Source organism: Scyliorhinus canicula, chromosome 12 (genome assembly GCF_902713615.1).
Source record: "Scyliorhinus canicula chromosome 12, sScyCan1.1, whole genome shotgun sequence".
Taxonomy (NCBI): domain Eukaryota; kingdom Metazoa; phylum Chordata; class Chondrichthyes; order Carcharhiniformes; family Scyliorhinidae; genus Scyliorhinus; species Scyliorhinus canicula.
The window spans coordinates 95,516,541-95,540,373 of NC_052157.1; the positions used below are offsets into that span (position 1 = coordinate 95,516,541).

At 47.2% G+C, this 23,833-nt stretch overlaps 1 protein-coding gene across 1 annotated transcript in view; it reads right to left on the bottom strand.

The window, feature by feature from the left end:
* Positions 1-2,642: 2,642 nt before the first annotated feature.
* LOC119974539 (tectonic-3-like) overlaps positions 2,643-23,833 on the bottom strand; it is a 102,875-nt gene continuing 81,684 nt past the window's right edge. Inside the window, exons 9-10 of the mRNA XM_038813518.1 lie at positions 20,702-20,782; positions 2,643-2,810 (exon numbers count right to left, since the gene is read on the bottom strand). Of these exons, the coding sequence (XP_038669446.1) occupies positions 2,658-2,810; positions 20,702-20,782 (234 nt within the window). The 3' untranslated portion in view covers positions 2,643-2,657. The remainder of the gene's footprint in view (positions 2,811-20,701; positions 20,783-23,833) is intronic.

The following is a 23,833-nucleotide window of genomic DNA, read 5'->3' on the forward strand; positions in this document are numbered from 1 at the left end:
TGTCCCTCACTGTAATCTAACAGGTGACCCTGTACACTGTCCCTCACTATAATCTGACAGGTGACCCTGTACACTGTCCCTAACTGTATTCTAACTGGTGACCTTGTACACTGTCCCTCACTGTAATCCAACAGGTGCCCTGGTACCATGTCTCTCACTGCATTCTGACAGGTGACCCTGTAGTCTGTACCTCACTGTGTTCTGACAGGTGGCCCAGTACACTGTCCCTCACTGTTTTCTGACAGGTGGCCATGTACACTTTCCCTCACTGTATTCGGACAGGTGAACCATCACACTGTCCCTCAATGTAATCAAACAGGAGACCATCGCACACTGGCTCTCACTGGCATCTGACAGGTGACCCAGTACACTGTCCCCAACGGTAATCTAACAGGTGAACCAGTACACAGTCCCTCACTGTAATCCAACAGGTGACCCTGTACACTGTCCCTCACTGTAACCCAACAGGAGACCATTGTATACTGTCCCTCACTGTAATCTAACAGGTGCCCTGGTGTGCTGTTCCTCACTATAATGAAACTGGAGACGATTGTACACAGTCCCTTACGGTAATCTGACAGCTGACCCTGTACAGTCACCGTAATCTAACACGACACCATCGCATACTGTCCCTGACTGTAATCGAACAGGAGACCATCGTACACTGTCGCCTCACCGTAATTTAACACGAGACAATCGTACACTGTCCCTCACTGTAATCTTACAGGTGACCCTGTACACTGTCCCTCACTGTATTCTAACAGGTGACGCTGTACACTGTCCCTCACTGTAATCTAACAGGTGACCCTGTACACTGTCCCTCACTGTAATCTAACAGGAGACCATCGTACACTGTCCCTCACTGTCATCTAACAGGTCACCCTGTACACTATCCCTGACTGTAATCCAACAGGAGACCATCGTACACTGTCCTTCACTGCAATCCAACAGGAGCCCATCGTACACTGTCCCTCACTGTAAACTAACAGGTGCTCTGGTACAATGTCCCTCACTGTATTATAACAGGTCACCCAGTACACTGTCCCTCACTGTAATCCAACAGATGACAATGTACACTGTCCCTCACTGTAATCTAACAGTTCACCCTGTACACTGTCCCTCACTGTCATGGAACAGGAAACCATCGTACACTGTCCCTCACTGTAATCTAACAGGTCACCCTGTACACTATCCCTGACTGTAATCCAACAGGTGACACTGTACATTGTCCCTCACTGTAATCCAATAGGTGACCCTGTACACTATACGTCACTGTAATCCAACACAAGACCATCATACACTGTCCCTCACTGTAATCCAACAGGTCACCCTGTACACTGTCCCTCACTGTAATCCAACAGGTGACACTGTACATTGTCCCTCACTGTAATCCAACAGGTGACACTGTACATTGTCCCTCACTGTAATCCAATAGGTGACCCTGTACACTCTCCGTCACTGTAATCCAACAGGTGACCCTGTACACTGTCCCTCACTGTAATCCAACACGAGACCATCATACACTGTCCCTCACTGTAATCCAACAGGTCACCCTGTACACTATCCCTCACTGTATTCTGACAGGAGACCATCGTACACTGTCCTTCACTGTAAACTAACAGTTAACCCGGTACACTGTCCCTCACTCTATTCTAACAGGTCACCCTGTACACTATCCCTGACTGTAATCTAACAGGAGACCATAGTACACTATCCCTCAATGTAAGGGGGGGGTTGTTGTGTTACGGGTATAGGGTGGATATGTGGGTTTGAGGAGGGTGATCATGGCTCGGCACAACATTGAGGGCCGAAGGGCCTGTTCTGTGCTGTACTGTTCTATGTTCTACTGTTCTATGTTCTATGTAACCTAACAGGTCACCTGGTACACTGTCCCTCACTGTCATCAAACAGGAGACCATCGCACACTGGCTCTCACTGGCATCTGACAGGTGACCCTGTACACTGTCCCCCACTGTAATCCAACAGGTGCCCTGGTACACTGTCCCTCACTGTAATCTGACAGGTCACCCTGTACACTGTCCCTCGCTGTAATCTAACACGAGACCATCATATACTGTCCCTCACTGCGATCTAACAGGTGACCCTGTACACTGTCCCTCACTGTAATCTGACAGGTCACCCTGTACACTGTCCCTCGCTGTAATCTAACACGAGACCATCATATACTGTCCCTCACTGCGATCTAACAGGTGACCCTGTACACTGTCCCTCACTGTAATCTGACAGGAGACACTGTACATTGTCCCTCACTGTAATCTAACAGGCGACCATGTACACTGTCCCTCACTGTAATCTAACAGGTGACCCTGTACACTGTCCCTGACTGTAATCTGACAGGTGACCCTGTACACTGTCCCTCACTGTAATCTAACAGGTGACCCTGTACACTGTCCCTCACTGTATTCTGACAGGTGACACTGTACACTGTCCCTCACTGTAATCTAACAGGCGACCCTGTACACTGTCCCTCACTGTAATCTAACAGGTGACCCTGTACACTGTCCCTGACTGTAATGGACCAGGAAACCATCGTACACTGTCCGTCACTGTAATCTAACCGGAGACCATCGTACAGTATCGCTGACTGTAATCTAACAGGAGACCGTGTACTGTCCATCCTACTTTTCAGTTTGATTTCAGACCTCTCTGAGCCTGGAACTTACACTCCGGAAGGAAATGTGAAATCTCTGCTGGATCCTGGTGTCGGATAACGGGACGTCACTGAGGACAAAGCTCACATTGGCTGCAGAGATCCCCATATCTTTGCTGTACTCGATCTTGTAGTTCACCTGGAAGGAGGAGCAGATGTCAGCCTCGAACAGCAACTCCCATTGAGACAGTGTCTTCGTTGCAGTCAACATCCTGTTTCAGAGGAAGGCTTACAGAGATTATATGAAAATCAGTTATTGTCGCAAGTAGGCTTCAAATGAAGTTACTGTGAAAAGCCCCTAGTCGCCACATTCCAGCCCCTGTTCGGGGAGGCTGTTACGGGAATCGAACCGTGCTGCTGGCCTGCCTTGGTAAGCTTTCAAAGCCAGTGATTTAGCCCTGTGAAGAGAGAGGAGAGCGGTTGAGTAAAGATATAGTGGAAAAAGAAGAGGTTATGTAAGTGAAGGAACTAAGTGAGCAGGAGATGTCTCGAGAGGGAATCTAACAGAAGGATGGCAGCTAGCTCCCTTTACCTGATGACGGAAATTGGGGCTGGATGAAGGCTCAAGCTAGAGGAGCTCAAACAACTGCAGGGCTGGGGTAATTCGAGAGATAGGGAGGCTGAAGCAAAGAGGGGTTTGAACATAGTGTGGCAACTGGAATACTTCAGGAATATCGGATTCAAAATATTGGGTATTTTATGGGTTAAAAGCCTCGGGTTAGAGTGTGTTTGACTGCAATGGTCATGCTTTAAAAAAAAATAATTGTTTGGCAGGACTTAGGTATTTTTAACAGCCAGAATGTGAAATTGACAAAGGAATGTGTTTTTCAATTGAGGCTATTAGACTGATGACGAGGTAGATTTAGGTATAAGACCTATCCAGATTTAAATAAAACCTTGTTTTGAAATGTTTTTCTTGAAGTTTTCACATTTTGAACAGGATACAATCGGTTAGATAAATGCTCAGGTTACAATGTACACGTCATTTTCCTCTGTGCAAACCCCCTTCGTTTGTTGATTCAGCGTCCTTTCCTGGATCCCTCACTGTACAATGGGCAGGTATTTGGTGTCTACACATGGGAAGTGCCCCCCCCCCCCTCCTCTCTGCTTTTGTCGTTAGCCTCCCCCCATTCTGTTCTGGACCTTTCCTTGTGGGTACCTCCCTCCTCCCCCCCCCCCCCCCTCCACCCTCCCCCCCCCTCCTCCCTCTTCCCCCCCTCCCTCTTCCCCCCTCCCTCTTCCCCCCCTCCCTCTTCCCCCCCTCCCTCTCTCTTCCCCCCCCTCCCCCTCCCCCCCTCCCTCTTCCTCCCCCCCTTCTCCCCCCCTCCCCCCTCCTCCCCCCCCCTCTTCCCCCCTCTTCCCCCCCCCTCTTCCCCCCTCTTCCCCCCTCCTCTCCCCCCTCCCCCCCTCCTCTCCCCCCTCCCCCTCCCCCCTCCTCTCCCCCCTCCCCCTCCCCCCCTCCTCTCCCCCCTCCCCCTCCCCCCCTCCTCTCCCCCCTCCCCCTCCCCCCTCCTCTCCCCCCTCCCCCTCCCCCCCTCCTCTCCTCCCTCCCCCTCCCCCCCTCCTCTCCTCCCCTCTCCTCTCCCCCTCCTCTCCTCCCCTCTCCACTCCTCTCCCCCCCTCCCCACTCTCCCCCTCCCCCCTCTCTCCTAATACGTCCATTTGCTTCCAAATGGGAGTAGATCCTGTCTTGAAAAAGTCTCTCCAGTAATTTCCCTACCACTGACGTAAGGCTCACCGGCCTATAGTTCCCTGGATTATCCTTGCTACCCTTCTTAAACAAAGGAACAACATTGGCTATTCTCCAGTCCTCCGGGACATCACCTGAAGACAGTGAGGATCCAAAGATTTTTGTCAAGGCCTCAGCAATTTCCTCTCTCGCCTCCCTCAGTATTCTGCGCTAAATCCCATCAGGCCCTGGGGACCTATCTACCTTAATATTTTTCAAGACGCCCAACACCTTGTCTTTTTGGATCTCAATGTGACCCAGGCTATCTACACACCCTTCTCCAGTGGGCCAACCCTTTCCCTGGCTACCCTCTTGCTTTTTATGTACGTGTAAAAAGCCTTGGGATTTTCCTTAACCCTATTTGCCAATTACTTTTCGTGACCCCTTCTAGCCCTCCTGACTCCTTGCTTAAGTTCCTTCCTACTTTCCTTATATTCCACTCAGGCTTCGTCTGTTCCCAGCCTTCTAGCCCTGACAAATGCCTCCTTTTTCTTTTTGACGAGGCCTACAATATCTCTCGTTATCCAAGGTTCCTGAAATTTGCCGTATTTATCCTTCTTCCTCACAGGAACATGCCGGTCCTGAATTCCTTTCAACTGACATTTGAAAGCCTCCCACATGTCAGATGTGGATTTACCCTCAAACATCTGCCCCCAATCTAGGTTCTTCAGTTCCCGTCTAATATTGTCATAATTAGCCTTCCCCCAATTTAGCACATTCACCCTAGGACCACTCTTATCCTTGTCCACCAGCACTTTAAAACTTACTGAATTGTGCTCACCTACTGAAACTTCTACCACCTGGCCGGGCTCATTCCCCAATACCAGGTCCAGTATAGCCCCTTCCCTAGTTGGACCGTCTACTTATTGTTTTAAGCCGCTCTCATGGATGCTCCTTACAAACTCTGCCCCGTCTAAGCCCCTAGCACTTAGTGAGTCCCAGTCAATATTGGGGAAGTTAAAGTCTCTCATCACAACCCTGTTGTTTTTACTCTTTTCCAAAATCAGTCTACCTATCTGCTCCTCTATCTCCCGCTGGCTGTTGGGAGGTCTGTCATAAACCCCAAACATTGTGACTGCACCTTTCTTATTCCTGATCTCGACCCATATTGCCTTGCTGTCCTCTGAGGTGTCTTCCCGTAGTACAGCTGTGATATTCTCCCTAACCAGTAGCACAACTCCGCCACCCCTTTTACATCCCCCTCTATCCCGCCTGAAACATCTAAATCCTGGAACGTTTAGCTGCCAATTCTGTCCTTCCCTCAACCAGGTCTCTGAAATGGCAACAACATCATAGTTCCAAGTACTAATCCAAGCTCTTAAGTTCATCTGCCTTACCCGTAATACTTCTTGCATTAAAACATATGTACTTCAGGCCACCAGACCCGCTGTGTTCAGCAACATCTCCCTGTCTGCTCTTCCTCAGAGCCATACTGGTCCTATTCCCTAGTTCTCCCTCAATGCTTTCACCTTCTGACCTAGTGCTCCGGAGCCCACCCCCCGCCATACTAGTTTAAACCCTCCCGTGTGACACTAGCAAACCTCGCGGCCAGGATATTTATGCCTCTCCAGTTTAGATGCAACCTGTCCTTCTTATACAGGTCACACCTGCCCTGGAAGAGCTACCAGTGGTCCAGATAATGGAAACCCTCCCTCCTACACTAGCCGTTTAGCTGCTCTATCTTCCTATTTCTAGCCTCACTGGCACGTGGGTCAGGGAGTAATCCCGAGATTACAACCCTAGAGGTCCTGTCTTTTAACTTTCTGCCGAGCTCCCTGAACTCCTGCTGCAGGACCTCATGCCCCTTCCTCCATATGTCGTTGTACCAATATATACAATCACCTCTTCCTGTTTGCCCTCCCCCTTCAGGATGCCCGCTACCCGTTCGGACACATCCTGGACCCTGACACCAGGGAGGCAACATACCACCCTGGAGTCTCTTTCACGTCCACAGAATCGCCTATCTGTGCCCCTGACTATAGAGTCCCCTATGACTATTGCTGTTCTGCGCTTTGACCTTCCCTGCTGAACATCAGAGCCAGCCATGGTGCCACTGCTCTGGCTGCTCCTGTTTCCCCTGATAGGCTATTCCCCCCAACGGTATCCAAAGGGATATACCTGTTCGAGAGGGGGACAACCACAGGGGATTCCTGCCTGCTCTTTCTGGTGGTCACCCACTTCTCTGCCTGCACCTTGGGTGTGACCACATTTATATAACTGCTATCTATGACGCTTTCTGCCACCTGCATGCTCCTAAGTGCATCCAGCTGCTGCTCCAACCAAACCATGCGGTCTGTGAGGAGCTCCAGTTGGGTGTACTTTCTGCAGATGAAGCTATCCTGGATGCTGGAAGCCTCCCGGACCTGCCACATCCCACAGTCAGAGCACTGCACCCCTCTAATTGACACTGCATCAATTAATTCATAAATTAAATTAAAACGTTTTTTAAAAAGTTACTGTTAACTATATGTTTCCTAGCACTAGATTTCTACGATAAATGTGAAAGCTAAATACAGTACTCTCCAATCTCTGGCTTAGATAACCCTCTAAATTATAATTCAGTAATAAGTAATTATGTTTAATTAGTTTAACAATGCTTAACTTTTAAATTTAATGTAGCTTCCCAACCAGCCAATCAGGTCACAGCTTTACTGTGATGTCACTTCAGTCCCCCCCCCCCCCCCCCCCCCCAAACAATTTGAAACGGTAATAAAAATAAGTAAAAATCACTTACATTTCCAGGTTCTCAGGTGCTCTCTGGTTCTCTCCCTGCAGATTAAAAGTTACAGTCCAGAAGAGAGAGAGAGAACACAAAACAGTAGGGAAAAAGCACCTTCTCCCACTCTGCACCCAATTACCTCACTGCACCAAATTACCAAGTTCCAAATTCCCACTCTGGATGTGTCTCCTTCACTTGCGCAAAGCTTACTGAGTGCACTTTCTGTCTGTCTTTTATACAGACCTCAGCTAACCAGGGTGACTCTCACTACTTAAGCTTCAAAGGTAAGAATACAATGTGCACCTTTGTGCCCTAAACAGGCCTCAGATGACTGACAGATAACTGCCTCTCAGCAATTAGGGTGGGGGCAGCTTCAGCCAATCAGACACTAATCTACAAACTGCACTTCTAACTGAAAAACAGCAGAATTAGACTTTCCATTTACCTTTCCTGATTACCTCACTGCACCAAATTACCAATTCCAAATTCCCACTCTGGATGTACCACTCCGACTGTGTCTCCTTCATTTGTCAAAGCTTCAATTTTGGACATTGCCTTGAAGAAAGCTGTCCAGAACCCGACCAGTCTGGGGCAGGTCCAGAACATGTGGATGTAGTTTGACGGGCCTCCCTGGCACCGTTCACATTTGCCCTCCACCTCTGGGATGAACCTGCTCATTCAGGTGCTCTGTGCAACATTTGTCAGCTGCAATGGTATTTGTTCCAGTCTGCCAGGAGGCACCTTGTTAAAGGCTTTACTGAAGTCCATGTAAATTCTCAGGGTATCGCCCACCACTGGGCTTGTTGAGTGTTTTGCTGGTGGGGATGGGAATGCTACCTTGGTGAGGGCCCAGAGGGTCGTTGCTGTGCAGGAGGATACCTCCATCCTCACTCATTCCATGTTTGGCTTCTTCACTCACATCCCCACTCTTTCTGCCATGGGCAGTGTTGCAAGTTCAGGAGGGCCAGGCCCCCCATGTTTCTTCTTCTTTGGAGTACTATTTTGGGGATTCCCCCCCCCCCCCCACCGCACCACCACCCCCACTGCACCCCCCCCCCCCCCCCCACACACACACACACACAAAGACCATAATCATCTTGTCTGTTGAATGGGAAAAAGTCTTGGGGATGTAGATCGGTATGGATCTGAACCGGAAGAGGATCCTGGGCAGTATGTTCATCTTGATCGTCTGCACCCTCCTCGCCAGGGAGAGCTGGAGTGCATCCCATCTCTATAGGTCCTTTTTACTTCCTCCACCAGATTCCACTTATAAATCCGCGTCCAGTCGTGGGTAATCTGGACCCCCAGGTAGCCGAATTTGCTTTCGGTTAGTTTGAATGGTAGATCCTCCAGCTCTACCCCTCCCCCTCTAGGGCTCACTGGGAATACTTTGCTTTTGCTCAGGTTACGTTTGTAGCCCAAGAAGGCTCCCAACTCTCCCAGGAGCTTGATGATTTCTTTCATGTTGCTTTTCTCTCTGTGCTTTGTGCCTGTCCTTCAGATTTCTTTCCAGTCACTCGCATCTCTCAGGGCAATTACCAGCAGTTCAATAGCCATGACGAACAGGAGAGAGGACAGCAGGCATCCCTGCCTTGTCCCTCTGTGCAGCTGGAAGCAAACAGAGCTGGTGGCATTGGTCCGTATGCTCGCCTTGGAAACGTTGCACAGGATTTTCACCCTAGCCCAAACCGCTCGAGGAACTCAATGAGGTACTTCCACTCGACACTATTGAAGGTCTTTTCTGTGTTCATGGATACGATCATCTCCATTGTTTTCTCCCAGGTGGGGTAATTGTCACATCCAGCAGTCATCAGATGTTTGCAATTCGCTGTCTACCCTTAACAAAGCCTGGTCTTCTGCAACCCCATCTGGTACGCAGTTCTCCAGCTGCTTGGCCAGGACTTTTGCGAGTATTTTTGCGTCCACATTGAGCAGTGAAATGGGTCTGTATGATCCGCACTCCGTTGGATCTTTGTCCTTTTGGATATCAGCGATATGGTGGCCTGTGTTAGTATTGGATGCAGGGTGCCCTTGCTAACAAGTCTGCGAACATCTCCCGCAGGTGCACGGCCAGTCGCAAATTTGTTTTATAGATGTTGACGGGTTCCAGGCGCCTTCCTCGCCTGCATGGAGTTAATGCTCTCCATGATCTCTCCCAGTCCTCAGTGCTTCCAGCTCCCTCCATCTTTCCCCAGAGTTTCATCCTCGAGTCTCCATCAGGGGGTTCAGAGGTGCACAGTCCCTGGTAGAAGGCCTCGAACGCTTTGTTGACCTTTTTGGTTCGGCTACCAATCTGTCTCTGCTCTCCTTTACCTGGGCTATTTGCCTTGTGGTTGCCTGCTTTCTCAGCTGATGAGCCTTGTCTCCATGCTCATTAAGGATTTCCTGTATCTGATGAATTGGCACACTGTTTTCCTGCTGGATAGCAGGTTAAAGTCCATTTGTAGTTTTTCCGCTCTGACAGGAGCTCTATGGACAGGGCCTCAGAGTACCACCTGGCGATCTTATCACTGCAAGTCTTATAGGCAATAATTTCTCCACCAATCATATCCTTCAGTGCCTCCAAGAACGGGGAGGTGACTTCCCTGTTCCGGGTGTTCAGAAGTCACCGATGATATTTTCTGGCAGAAGACCTTGTCATCCAAGAAGGTCGTGTCCAACCTCCATGTAATGTGGAGCATGTAGGGAGATGACAATCGCGGAGTATTCCGCTCTATCTTTGGAAGCACCGATTTCCCTACTACAAAGTCGGCGATGCGGTTATAAACCTTGTGTACAGGCGAGAAAACGAGAAGTCCTTCTCGGCTGGGTGCATGAACTGCCATGGGTCCAGCCGTGAGTCCACTATCCCCATTGCTCCATAAACATTCCCAATTCCCTGGCCATGCTCGCTGTTTTGCCTGTTCTGGAGTTTTATCTGTCCTTCAGCGGGTTCTATACACGGTTGAACTTCCCCCCATGATAAGTCGGTGTGTGTTAATGTCGTGAATTTCCGCTATGGTTTTCTTTAGAAATTTTGTGTTTTCCCATTTGGGCGCATATCCGTTCACTGGGACAACTGGTACCCCATCCAGGATAGTGCTGACCATGACGTAATGTCCCCATTGGTCGGTAACCGTTCTTGTCGTCGTTAACACCGTTCTCTTACTTATCACTATACATATCACGCTACCCCCTAGATCTCGTTCCGTAGCAGGAATGGTAGGTGTGTCCCACCCATCCTTCCCTTACTCGCAGTCGGTCCTTCTCTCTCAGGTGCGCCTCTTGGAGGAAACCTATGTCAGCTTTCATACCTTTCAGGTGGACAAAGACTCTGGATCTTTTCACGGGCCATTGATTCCCCTGATGTTCCAGATCACTATCCTGTAGAGAGGGCCGTCGAGTCCCCCGCCTCCTGCGGGCTCAACCATACTTACCTTGTGGATATGCCCCTGCACTCCGGGCTTTCCTTTGTTTAGACTCTCCAAAGAGGTTGCTTACAGAGCCATCTTGTTCCCCGTTTCCGAGATTAACCTGCTGAAACCAGTCCAGGGCCTCCACACTCCACCCCCCCCCCCCCCCCTCTCCCCGGGCGTTTTGTTCCCCCCCATGGTTTTATGTCCACTCCCATTCCCCTCACTGCCCCCGCCATCTCTCCTGTATCCCCTCTCTTCTCTCTACCCCCTTGCCGTCTTCCCCCTCCCGAAGCTCTCTCCCTGGTGGGAGGTGCGCCCCCTCTCTCATACCTCCTGCCGCTAGCTTTCTGCTGTACACAAGGTTTTCCGCTAGTGTGGTGCCCCCCCCCCTCCCTCCCTCCTCCTCCCAGGGTCGATTCAACCCCCTCTTACGCCCGCTCTGCTGGTGTCCTTTCTATCTCCTCCTCACCCTCTCCTGCGCTCTGCTGCCCTTGCCCCCTCTCTCCCATGAGCTGCCTCCCCTGTTCATAGCGAGGCGATGCAGTCCCACGCAAAACTGTCAATTTCTGTCCTTCACCTCCTCTGTGTCTTCCTCACTGTGGCCTCTCTTGCTGCCTATCCAGACCACTCTTCCGGAAAAATTTGTCCGCTTCTGCCGGGCAGTAAAATAATGTTCTTCGGTCTGGTATGTTACTCAGAGCCTGGCTGGGAATAGCATTCCTTTTCTGACTTGTTCCTATATAGGGCTGACTTTGCATGGTTAAATACGGCCCTGTGCTTTGCCAGATCCGCCCCAATGTCCTGATATACTCTGATTTTATGCCCGTCATATTTGCATGCCTTCGCCTGTCGAGCCCAGCTTTCGCGGTTCTGATATTTGTACAGCTTGGCTATTATCGCCCTCGGCTGCTCCCTGGCCCTGGGCTTTGGTCGGAGCGACCAAATGAGCCCGGTTGATCTACGGCGGTTTGGGGAAGCTGTCCCTCCCAACCAGGTTTCCCAGAATTGGGCCACGTAATCGGTTGGATCCCTGCCCTCAATCCCCACTGTTTGAATGTTCTGTACTGATTCCCCTGGTCCTCAGCACTGTGACAAATGTATTCTCTTGATTGATGTATGTTGATTATCTGAGATAACACACAAATACAATTGCACAATCCTTGCTGTGATCGGGGAGCTGGCAAGCGATATAGCGATAGCTTTGCTCCCTTGCTATAACTTGCAATAAAGGTTTAACCTGAACTCAACTCTAAGTGTCATCTGGTCAGTTGGAGAGTGAAGTATGCCACAGTTGAATAACTACCAGTGAAACTCCCACAACAGTGGTTTGACTGGGGAAGTTTCTGGGGAGTTAATGTGTTTTGCAGCCTGCAGAGATAAATTGTTTTGCAACTTGGGGAGATGAGGGCCATTGCTGGTGGAGCCAAGGAAGGCAGAGAGACATTTTGAGAAGCTGCGGAGAGAGGCAGTCTTTGGAGAAAGTGTTGGAGAGGAGTTGAATTCTGATCTGCCTGATGCTGAGTCCACAGTAAGATAAATTGAGAGCTATATGTTTGATTTCTTGGTGTTTAATGGAAAATTGAGTAGTAGAGTTTAAGATGTAATTGTAAGCTATTATTTTTGTGTGTGAAGTTAAAAAGTTTAATACTGTAGTTATAATAAAGTTTGTTTTTAAAATAACCAAGCCCTATTTCTTCATGAAATCACTCCTGAAGCGAGTCATTCTTTCTGTAGTCTTTCAAATAAAGTAAAACATTGGGGTTTTGGTCCAGTATCCTAGCCACTATTGGGGTTTGGTCTGGGATTATAATAACAGGGATGAAATTGAAGAAGAGATGTACAGAATGGCAACAGGTTAGAGAGGTTGTGTTGCCTGCCTAGTGCCAGGGTGATGGATACCACCTGAAGGCAGGTGAGGAAGTAGGAGTGGCAGGATCCATTTGTTGTGGTCAATGTGGGTGCCAATGACATTGGAGGACTAACAAACTGAGGGAACATGAGCAGCTCGGGTCTGTGGGCAGCACGGTAGCACAGTGGGTAGCACTGTTGCTTCACAGCCCTAGGGTCCCAGGTTTGATTCCCGGCTTGGATCACTGTCTGTGATACACTGTCTGCGGAGTCTGCACGGGTTTCCTCCGGGTGCTCTGGTTTCCTCCCACAAGTCCTAAAAGAGGTGCTGTTAGGTGAATTGGACATTCTGAATTCTCTGTGTACTCAAACTGGCACCGGAGTGTGGCGATCAGGGGCTTTTAACGTGTTAAGCCTACGTGTAACAATTAAAGATTATTATAAAAAAGATTATTATTGTAAAAATTTTAATGCAGAACCCAGAAATCTCTGGACTGCTACCCGAGTTGGCATGGGGAAAACCAAGTTCCCAGAGTTGAGGACGTGGCTCAAAGGCCAGTGTGAGAAAAACGTGTTTCAACTCTCAGGACAGTGGCACCAGCATTGGGAAAGAGGGGGCTCTATCACATAGAACATAGAACGATACAGCACAGTACAGGCCCTTCGGCCCTCGATGTTGCACCGACATGGAAAACAAACTAAAGGCCATCTAACCTACACTATGCCCTTATCATCCATATGCTTATCCAATAAACTTTTAAATGCCCTCAATGTTGGCGAGTTCACTACTGTTGCAGGTAGGGCATTCCACGGCCTCACCACTCTTTGCGTAAAAAACCCACCTCTGACCTCTGTCCTATATCTATTACCCCTATATCTATTACAGAGGCAGCCTTCACCCAAACAGCGTTGAGACCCGAGTACTGGTGAACATTGCAACTATCTATCAGGATAGATAAGTCCCCTGGGCCTGACCGGATGTACCGAAGGCTACTACGGGAAGCGAGGAAGGACATTTCTGCGCCGTTGGCGATGATCTTCGTGTCCTCACTTTCCACTGGAGTACTACCGGACGATTGGAGGGAGGCGAATTTTGATCCCCTGTTCAAGAAAGGGAATAGGGAAATCCCTGGGAATTACAGACCCATCAGTCTTGCGTCTGTGGTGAGCAAAATACTGGAAAGGATTCTCAGAGATAGGATTTATGATTATTTAGAAAAACATAGTTTGATTAACAATAGTCAGCATGGCTTTGTGAGGGGCAGGTCATGTCTCACAAGCCTCATTGAATTCTTTGAGGATGTGACGAGACACATTGATGAAAGGTCGGGCAGTGAATGTGGTGTATATGGATTTCAGTAAGGTATTTGATAAGGTTCCCCATGGTAGGCTCATTCAGAAAGTTAGGGGGCATGGGATGCAAGGAAATTTCTCTGTCTGGGTACAGAACTGGCTAGCCGAAAGAAGACAGCGAGTGGTAGTGGATGGAAAGTATTCTGCCTGGAACATAGATATAGAACATTACAGCGCAGTACAGGCCCTTCGGCCCTCAATGTTGCGCCGACCTGTGAAATCCCGCTAAAGCCCATCTACACTATTACCTTATCGATAGAACATAGAACATGACAGTCGGTCAGTGACCAGTGGTGTTCCACAAGGATCTGTTCTGGGACCTCTGTTCTTTGTGGTTTTTATACATGACTTGAATGAGGAAGTGGAAGGGTGGGTTAGTAAGTTTGCCGATGACACAAAGGTTGGTGTAGTTGTAGATAGTGTTGAGGGTTGTTGCAGGTTACAACAGGATGCAGAGCTGGGCTGAGAGAAGTGGCAGATGGACTTCAACCTTGATGAATGTGAAGTGATTCATGTTGAAAGGTCAAATTTGAATGCTGAATATAGGGTTCAAGGCAGGATTCTTGGAAGTGTGGACATAAGAACATAAGAACTAGGAGCAGGAGTAGGCCATCTGGCCCCTCGAGCCTGCTCCACCATTCAATGAGATCATGGCTGATCTTTTGTGGACTCAGCTCCACTTTCCGGCCCGAACACCATAACTCTTAATCCCTTTATTCTTCAAAAAACTATCTATCTTTACCTTAAAAACATTTAATGAAGGAGCCTCAACTGCTTCACTGGACAAGGAATTCCATAGATTCACAACCCTTTGGGTGAAGAAGTTCCTCCTAAACTCAGTCCTAAATCTACTTCCCCTTATTTTGAGGCTATGCCCCCTAGTTCTGCTTTCACCCGCCAGTGGAAACAACCTGCCCGCATCTATCCTATCTATTCCCTTCATAATTTTAAATGTTTCTATAAGATCCCCCCCTCATCCTTCTAAATTCCAACGAGTACAGTCCCAGTCTACTCAACCTCTCCTCGTAATCCAACCCCTTCAGCTCTGGAATCTCCTCTGCACACCCTCCAGTGCCAGTAAGTCCTTTCTCAAGTAAGGAGAACAAAACTGAACACAATACTCCAGGTGTGGCCTCACTAACACCTTATACGATTGCAGCATAACCTCTCGAGTCTTAAACTCCATCCCTCTAGCAATGAAGGACAAAATTCCATTTGCCTTCTTAGTCACCTGTTGCACCTGTAAACCAACTTTCTGCGACTCATGCACTAGCACACCCAGGTCTCTCCACACAGCAGCATGCTTTAATATTTTATCGTTTAAATAATAATCCCGTTTGCTGTTATTCCTACCAAAATGGATAACCTCACATTTGTCAATATTGTATTCCATCTGCCAGACCCTAGCCCATTCACTTAACCTATCCAAATCCCTCTGCAGATTTCCAGTATCCTCTGCACTTTTCGCTTTACCACTCATCTTAGTGTCATCTGCAAACTTGGACACATTGCCCTTGGTCCCCAACTCAAAATCATCTATGTAAATTGTGAACAATTGTGGGCCCAACACGGATCCCTGAGGGACACCACTAGCTACTGATTGCCAACCAGAGAAACACCCATTAATCCCCACTCTTTGCTTTCTATTAATTAACCAATCCTCTATCCCTTAATGCCATGCATCTTTATCTTATGCAGCAACCTTTTGTGTGGCACCTTGTCAAAGGCTTTCTGGAAATCCAGATATACCACATCCATTGGCTCCCCGTTATCTACTGCACTGGTAATGTCCTAAAAAAATTCCACTAAATTAGTTAGGCACGACCTGCCCTTTATGAACCCATGCTGCGTCTGCCCAATGGGACAATTTCTATCCAGATGCCTCGCTATTTCTTCCTTGATGATAGATTCCAGCATCTTCCCTACTAACGACGTTAAGCTCACTGGCCTATAATTTCCTGCTCTCTGCCTACCTCCTTTTTTAAACAGTGGTGTCACGTTTGCTAATTTTCAATCCACTGGGACCACCCCAGAGTCTAGTGAATTTTGGTAAATCATCATTAATGCATCTGCAATTTCCCTAGCCATCTATTTTTGCACTCTGGGATGCATTCCATCAGGGCCAGGTGACTTGTCTACCTTTAACCCCATTAGCTTGCCCATCACTACCTCCTTAGTGATAACAATCCTCTCAAGGTCCTCACCTGTCATAGCCTCATTTCTATCAGTTGCTGGCATGTTATTTGTGTCTTCCACTGTGAAGACCGATCCATCTTAACATCTCCAGTTTTATTCCTTTTAGTATTACTGAGCCTATTCACTGAGCTCCCCTCAGTTACTGTACCTTGTACTGTCGGCCTTTTTGATTTTTGACAATGTCTTCTCTGCCTTGCACTTTCCCCCTTACTTCCTTTTGCTTCTGTCCCTGTTTTACTACCTTCCAACTTCCTGCATCGGTTCCCAGAGTGGAGGAACAGAGGGATCTTGGGGTCCACGTATATAGATCCCTCAAAGTTGCCACCCAGATTGATAGGGTTGTTAAGAAGGCGTATGGTGTGTTGGCTTTCATTAACAGGGGGATTGTGTTTAAGAGCCGCGAGGTTTGCTGCAACTTTATAAAACCCTGGTCAGAGCACACTTGGAATATTGTGCCCAGTTCTGGTCGCCTCATTGTAGGAAGGATGTGGATGCTTTGGGGAGGGTACAGAGGAGATTTACCAGGATGCTGCCTGGACTGGAGGGCATGTCTTATGAAGAAAGGTTGAGGGAACTAGGGCTTTGCTCACTTGAGCGAAGAGGTACAAGGTGATGAGAGGCATGGACAGAGTGGATAGCCAGAGACTTTTCCCCAGGGTGGAAATGTCATGAGGGGACATAATTTAAAGGTGATAGGAGGAAGGTATAGGGGAGATGTCAGAGATAGGTTCTTTACACAGAGTGGTGGGTGCGTGGAATGCACTGCCAGCAGAGGTGGTGGAGACAGAGTCATTAGGGACATTTAAGTGACTCTTTGACAGACACATGGACAGCAGTAAATTGAAGGGGTGTGGGTTAGGTTGATCTTAGATGAGGATAAATGGTCGGCACAACATCGTGGGCTGAAGGGTCTGTACTGTGCTGTACTGTTCTGTGTTCTAGAACTGCAAAGAGCACTTCAAGGAGTTGGGATTCTCGCGAGAGATTTGGGAAAGTGAAACAGAAAGGATACAACAATTGTGCAAGGTAGTGACGTGGACAATAGTACCAAGAGTGTGACAGGAAGGGACAGAGTGGACAAACGTAAATGTCTTCAGCATGGGGTAGGTCAAAGCAGTAAAAAGACAGAATTGAAGGAACATCATCCGAATTTAGCATTTGTAATTGGATGGATGAATTGGCAACACAAATAGAAAGGTGTGTGGATCATACAAAGAACAATACAGCACAGGTACAGGCCCTTCGGCCCTCCAAGCCTGTACCGGTCATGATACCAACCTTTGCCAAAACCCTCAGCACTTCCTTGTGCTGTATCCCTCTATACCAGGGGTGGGCAAACTACGGCCCGCCAAAGGTCTTCAAGCGACCCACCAAGATCAAGTCATTAAAAAAAAAAATTCTCTTTTTTTAAAATTTTTTTTCCAATTAATGGGGAGGGGCTGTTGGGTTACTGGTATAGGGTGGATACGTTGACTTGAGTAGGGCGATCATTGCTCGGCACAACATGTGTTTCATGTGAAGTTTCTACTTTAAAATATTAATTAATAAAAATTAATTGCTTTTTTTTCTTTAAACTGAGTTACTTTGTTTTTCAAATAAATGTGTTTCATGTAAAGTTTCTACTTTAAAATATTAATTAATAAAAATTAATTGCTTTTTTTTTCTTTAAAAACCTTTTATTTTGGCTATTTTAAATATTAATTATTTTACTTAATATACTGGGGCAGCAGGGTAGCATGGTGGTTAGCATAAATGCTTCACAGCTCCAGGGTCCCAGGTTCGATTCCCGGCTGGGTCACTGTCTGTGTGGAGTCTGCACGTCCTCCCCCTGTGTGCGTGGGTTTCCTCCGGGTGCTCCGGTTTCCTCCCACAGTCCAAAGATGTGCGGGTTAGGTGGATTGGCCATGCTAAATTGCCCGTAGTGTCCTAATAAAAATAAGGTTAAGTGGGGGGGGGGGTTGTTGGGTTACGGGTATAGGGTGGATACGTGGGTTTGAGTAGGGTGATCATGGCTCGGCACAACATTGAGGGCCGAAGGGCCTGTTCTGTGCTGTACTGTTCTATGTTCTATACTATGCGGCCCTTTAAAATTGTGAATTTCTGAATGTGGCCCTTGCACAGAAAAGTTTGCCCACCCCTGCTCTATACCCATCCTATCCATGTGTTTGTCAAGATGCATTTTGAACGCCGTTAATGTATCTGCTTCCACAACCTCCACTGGCAACGCGTTCCAGGCACTCACCACCCTCTGCGTAAAAACCTGCCTTGCACATCTCCTCTAAACCTTGCCCCATGGACCTTAAACCTATGCCTCCTGGTGACTGACCCCTCCACCCTGGCAAAGAGTGCCTGCCCATCCACTCTATCCATGCCCCTCATTATCTTGTAGACCTCTAGCAGGTCACCCCTTAGCCTTTCTAATGAAAACAGTCCGAGTCTATTCAGCCTCTCCACACAGCTAACACCCTCCAGACCTGGCAACATCCTGGCAAACCTCCTCTGCACCCTCTCCAAAGTCTCCACATCCTTCTGATAGTGTGGCAACCAGAATTGTGCACAATATTCCAAGTGCGGCCATACCAAGGACAAGTACACAACTGTAGCATGACCTGCCGGTTTATATACTCTATGCCCCGTTCAATGAAGGCAAGCATTACATATGACCCAATACCTCCTCCTAACACGATCCAGACTGTCCACACACCCTATCCAAGAATCAACTTCCACAAAGTCCCTTTCTTTAGTGAACACTGATGCAAAGTATTCATTTAGTAACACCCGTTTCCTCTGGTTCAACACATCGATTCCCCCCCCCCCCCCCCACTGTCCTTAAATGGTCCAATCCTTTCCCGGGCTACCCTCCTGCTTTTTACATAAGAATAAAAAGCTTTGGGATTCAACTCAATCATACTTGCCCAGTACTTTTCATGACCCCTCCTGGGCCTCTTAATTCCCCGCTTCAGTCTTCCTATTTTCTTTATAGTCCTCAAGGGTTTTGACTGTTCGTACCCTTCCAGATCATACAAATAATAATAATAATCTTTTCTTGTCACAAGTAGGCTTACATTAACACTGCCATGAAGTTACTATAAAAGTCTCCTTTTTCTTTTTGACGAGGTTCACAATATCCCTCGTTATCTCAGGCTCCCTAAACGTCCCATACTTAACCTTCATTCTCTGAGGAACGTGACTTTCCTGAACCCTAATCAACTGTCGCTTGAAAGACTCCCACATGTCCGATGTTGATTTATTATCCAACAGCCGCACCCAATCCAAATTTTTCAATTCCTGTCCAATGTTATCATAATTTGCGTATCCCCAGTTTAGCACCTTAACGCGAAGGTTGACCTCAACCCCATCCAAAAGTACCCTAAAAATTACGGAATTGTGGTCACTACTCCCAAAATGTTCCCCTACTGAAACCTCAACCCACTGTCCAAGTTCATTCCCCAATACCAGATCCAGTACTGGCCCTTCCCTAGTTGGACTATCTACATATTGCATCAAGAAGGCTTCCCGGGTACACCTTACAAACTCTGCCCCATCCAAATCCCGAGCACCAAGTGAATCCCAGTCAATATAAGGGAAAATTATAATCCCCTACCGCAACAACCCTATTCATTTTGCACCTATCCAAAATCTCTCTACCTATCTGGTCCTCTATCTCTCGCTAGCAGTTGGGGGTGGCCTGTAATAAACACCCAACATTATGATTACCCCCTTCCTGTTCCTGAGCTCTACCCAGATTGCCTCATTGTGTGAGCCCTTCAAGGTGTACTCCTGCAGTACGGCTATAATATTCTCCTTCACCAGTAATGCTACTCCCCCACCCCTTTGACACCCCCTCTATCTCTCCTGAAACATCTATATCCTCCAACGTTCAGCTATCAATCCTGCCCTTCCTTTAACCACGTTTCTGTGATAGCCACAACATCATAATTCCAAGTACTAATAAGTGCTCTAAGTTCATCCGCCTTACCCGCTATACATCTGGCGATGAAACAAATAAACTTCAAACCACTGCGTTTGAGCAAACAGGGTGATGTAGTTCTCTTATTTTTGTTCTCTATTTCCCCTTCAGTTATGACACCTTCTAAGCTACCGCTCTGGTTCCCACCCCCCTGCCATACTGGTTTAAATCCTCCCTACATTAGCCATTACAGAGACATGGCTGCAAGGTGACCAAGAATGAGACCTAAATATTCAAGAGAATGTGATATTTCGGAAGGATAGTGAGAAAGATAACAGGGATGTGGTTTCCATGTTCATAACCAGACAGCACTCCAAACAGAAGCACCAAAGGGAAAGAAATTTGAAACAGACAGGACAAAAACCAAAGAAAGTAGGCGAGTGCTAATTGATTGAAATCCATCTTGAAAAAGGGCCACGGATTTGAGGTTCCAAATAAACCACCCTCTGCCAAATAGTTACAACTTGAATTTTAAAAAGGGAGCATGGGAGATTTACTTGTAATAAATTTACACAAACAGCTGCTTTATAGATTCCGGGCTAAAATATTATCTAAAAAGTATATATACCCATACAAAAATATACAATATATTTATTATATATGCTCATATACAATCCTTGATATTTTCTGGTTAATTTATCTAAAGGGAATGTTAAAAACATCACAACAAATACAGAAGGTAACGTAACAATGTGACTGCTTCATTGAAGAACTGAGTTAGAATGAAAAAGGCATGCCTGAAAATCAAAACGTAATAAAGTAGGAAAAGATAATCTGAATTCTGTACTTGTCACATTCCTCCCTATGTTTGTTCCCTTACCTCTGACACCACGTGCATGCATTTATTATTCCACACAAACGGAGAGTCTGCCATTGCTGGATCTTCATTCACAATTCTCACCTGTAACACAGCAAGAAGCAGAGACTGAAAGACCAGATATCCCCAACTCTTTCACACTCGTTCACTCTTTGACCAGATATCCCCAACGCTTTCACACTTGCTCACTCTTTGACCAGTTATCCCCAGCTCTTTCACACTTGTTCACTCTTTGACCAGATATCCCCAGCTCTTTCACACTTGTCCACTCTTTGACCAGATATCCCCAGCTCTTTCACACTTGTTCACTCTTTGACCAGATATCCCCAGCTCTTTCACACTTGCTCACTCTTTGACCAGATATCCCCAGCTCTTTCACACTTGTTCACTCTTTGACCAGATATCCCCAGCTCTTTCACACTTGCTCACTCTTTGACCAGATATCCCCAGCTCTTTCATACTCACTTAGTTTGACCAGATTCTACCAGCTCTTTCACACTTGCTCACTCTTTAACCAGATATCCCCAGCTCTTTCACACTCGTTCACTTTGACCAGATATCCCCAGCTCTTTCACACTCACTTAGATTGACCAGATTTCCCCAGCTCTTTGACCAGATATCCCCAGCTCTTTCACACTTGTTCACTCTTTGACCAGATATCCCCAGCTCTTTCATACTCACTTAGTTTGACCAGATTCTACCAGCTTTCACACTTTTTCACTCTTTGACCAGATATCCCCAGCTCTTTCACACTTGCTCACTCTTTGACCAGATATCCCCAGCTCTTTCATACTCACTTAGTTTGACCAGATTCTACCAGCTCTTTCACACTTTTTCACTCTTTGGCCAGATATCCCCAGCTCTTTCACACTTGCTCACTCTTTGACCAGATATCCCCAGCTCTTTCACACTTGCTCACTCTTTGACCAGATATCCCCAGCTCTTTCATACTCACTTAGTTTGACCAGATTCTACCAGCTCTTTCACACTTGTTCACTCTTTGACCAGATATCCTCAGCTCTTTCACACTTGTTCACTCTTTGACCAGATATCCCCAGCTCTTTCACACTTGTTCACTCTTTGACCAGATATCCCCAGCTCTTTCACACTTGTTCACTCTTTGACCAGATATCCCCAGCTCTTTCATACTCACTTAGTTTGACCAGATTCTACCAGCTTTCACACTTTTTCACTCTTTGACCAGATATCCCCAGCTCTTTCACACTTGCTCACTCTTTGACCAGATATCCCCAGCTCTTTCATACTTGCTCACTCTTTGACCAGATATCCCCAGCTCTTTCACACTCACTTAGTTTGACCAGATTCTACCAGCTCTTTCACTTTTTCACTCTTTGACCAGATATCCCCAGCTCTTTCACACTCACTTAGTTTGACCAGATTCTACCAGCTCTTTCACACTTGTCCACTCTTTGATTAGATTTCACTAGCTCTTTAACACTTGTCCACTCTTTGATTAGATTTCACTAGCTCTTTCACACTTGCTCACTCTTTGACCAGATTTCACCAGCTCTTTCACACTCGTTCACTTTGACCAGATTTCACCAGCTAATTCACACTTGCTCACTCTTTAACCAGATATCCCCAGCTCTTTCACACTCGTTCACTTTGACCAGATTTCACCAGCTAATTCACATTTGCTCACTCTTTAACCAGATATCCCCAGTTCTTTCACACTCGTTCACTTTGACCAGATATCCCCAGCTCTTTCACACTCACTTAGATTGACCAGATTTCCCCAGCTCTTTCACACTCACTCACTCTTTGACCAGATTTCACCAGCTTTCACACTTGTTCACCCCTGGATTAGTTTTGACGAGCTCTTTCACACTCACTTAGATTGACCAGATTTCCCCAGCTCTTTCATACTCACTCACTCTTTGACCGGTGTTCACCTACTCTTTCACACTTCTTCGCTCTTTGACCCGATTTTCCCCAGTATTTCCAAACTCGTTCACTATTTGACCAATTTTCCCCAGCTCATTCACTCTGTGTGACCAGATTTTACCAGCTTTTTCACACTTGTTCACTCTTTGACCAGATTTCCCCAACTCTTTCACACTTGCTCACTTTTTGACCAGATTTCCCCCACTCTTCAGATTTCCCCAGCTTTTACAATCACTTAATTTGACCATATTTCTGTAGTTGTTTCACACTCGCTCGCTCTTTGACCAGATTCTACCAGCACTTTCATACTTGTTCACTCTTTGACGTGGAAGTGCACGGGTCCCTAAAGGTATCAGTGCAGGTAGATAAGGTTGTAAAGGGGGCATATGGAATGTTGCCCTCCATTGGCAGAGGTACGGAATACAAAAGTAGGGATATAATGATGGAACTGTATAAGACACTGGTGAGGTCACAAATGGAATATTGTCTGCAGTTCTAGTCACCACATTACGAGAAGGATGGAACTGCTCCAGAGAGAGTGCAGAGAAAATTTACTAGAATATTGCCGGGGTGGGCAGCATAGTGGCACAGTGGTTAACACTGCTGCCTCACGGCGCTGCGATCCCGGCTCTGGGTCACTGTCCGTGTGGAGTTGGCACATTCTCCCCGTGTTTGCGTGGGTTTTGCCCCCACTACCCAAAGATGTGCAGTGTAGGTGGATTGGCCATGCTAAATTGCCCTTTGATTGGAAAAATTAATTGGGTACTCTAGATATATACTCTAGAATGCCAGGGCTACAACAGTGCATCGACGAGGAGATATTGTACAGGTTGGGGTTATTTCCCTTGGAGAAGGCTGAGGGGTGAGATGCTTGAGTTATGAAAAATTGTGAGGGCAGAGACAGGAGGAACTTGATTCAGTTGACAGAGGGCTCATAGAATCAAGCAGGGTGTCTAGAATTAGCTGTTGTGTTGGTGAGAACAAAGAGAACAAAGAACAATACAGGCCGTTCGGCCCTCAAAGCCTGTACCGGTCATAATACCAACCTTTGCCAAAACCTACAGCACTTCCTTGTGCCGTATCCCTCTACACCCATCCTATCCATGCATTTGTCAAGATGCCTTTAGAACACCATTAATATATCTGTTTCCACAACATCCCCGGAATCGCATTCCAAGCACTCACCACACTCTGCTTAATAAACCTGCGCCGCACATCTCCTCTAAACTT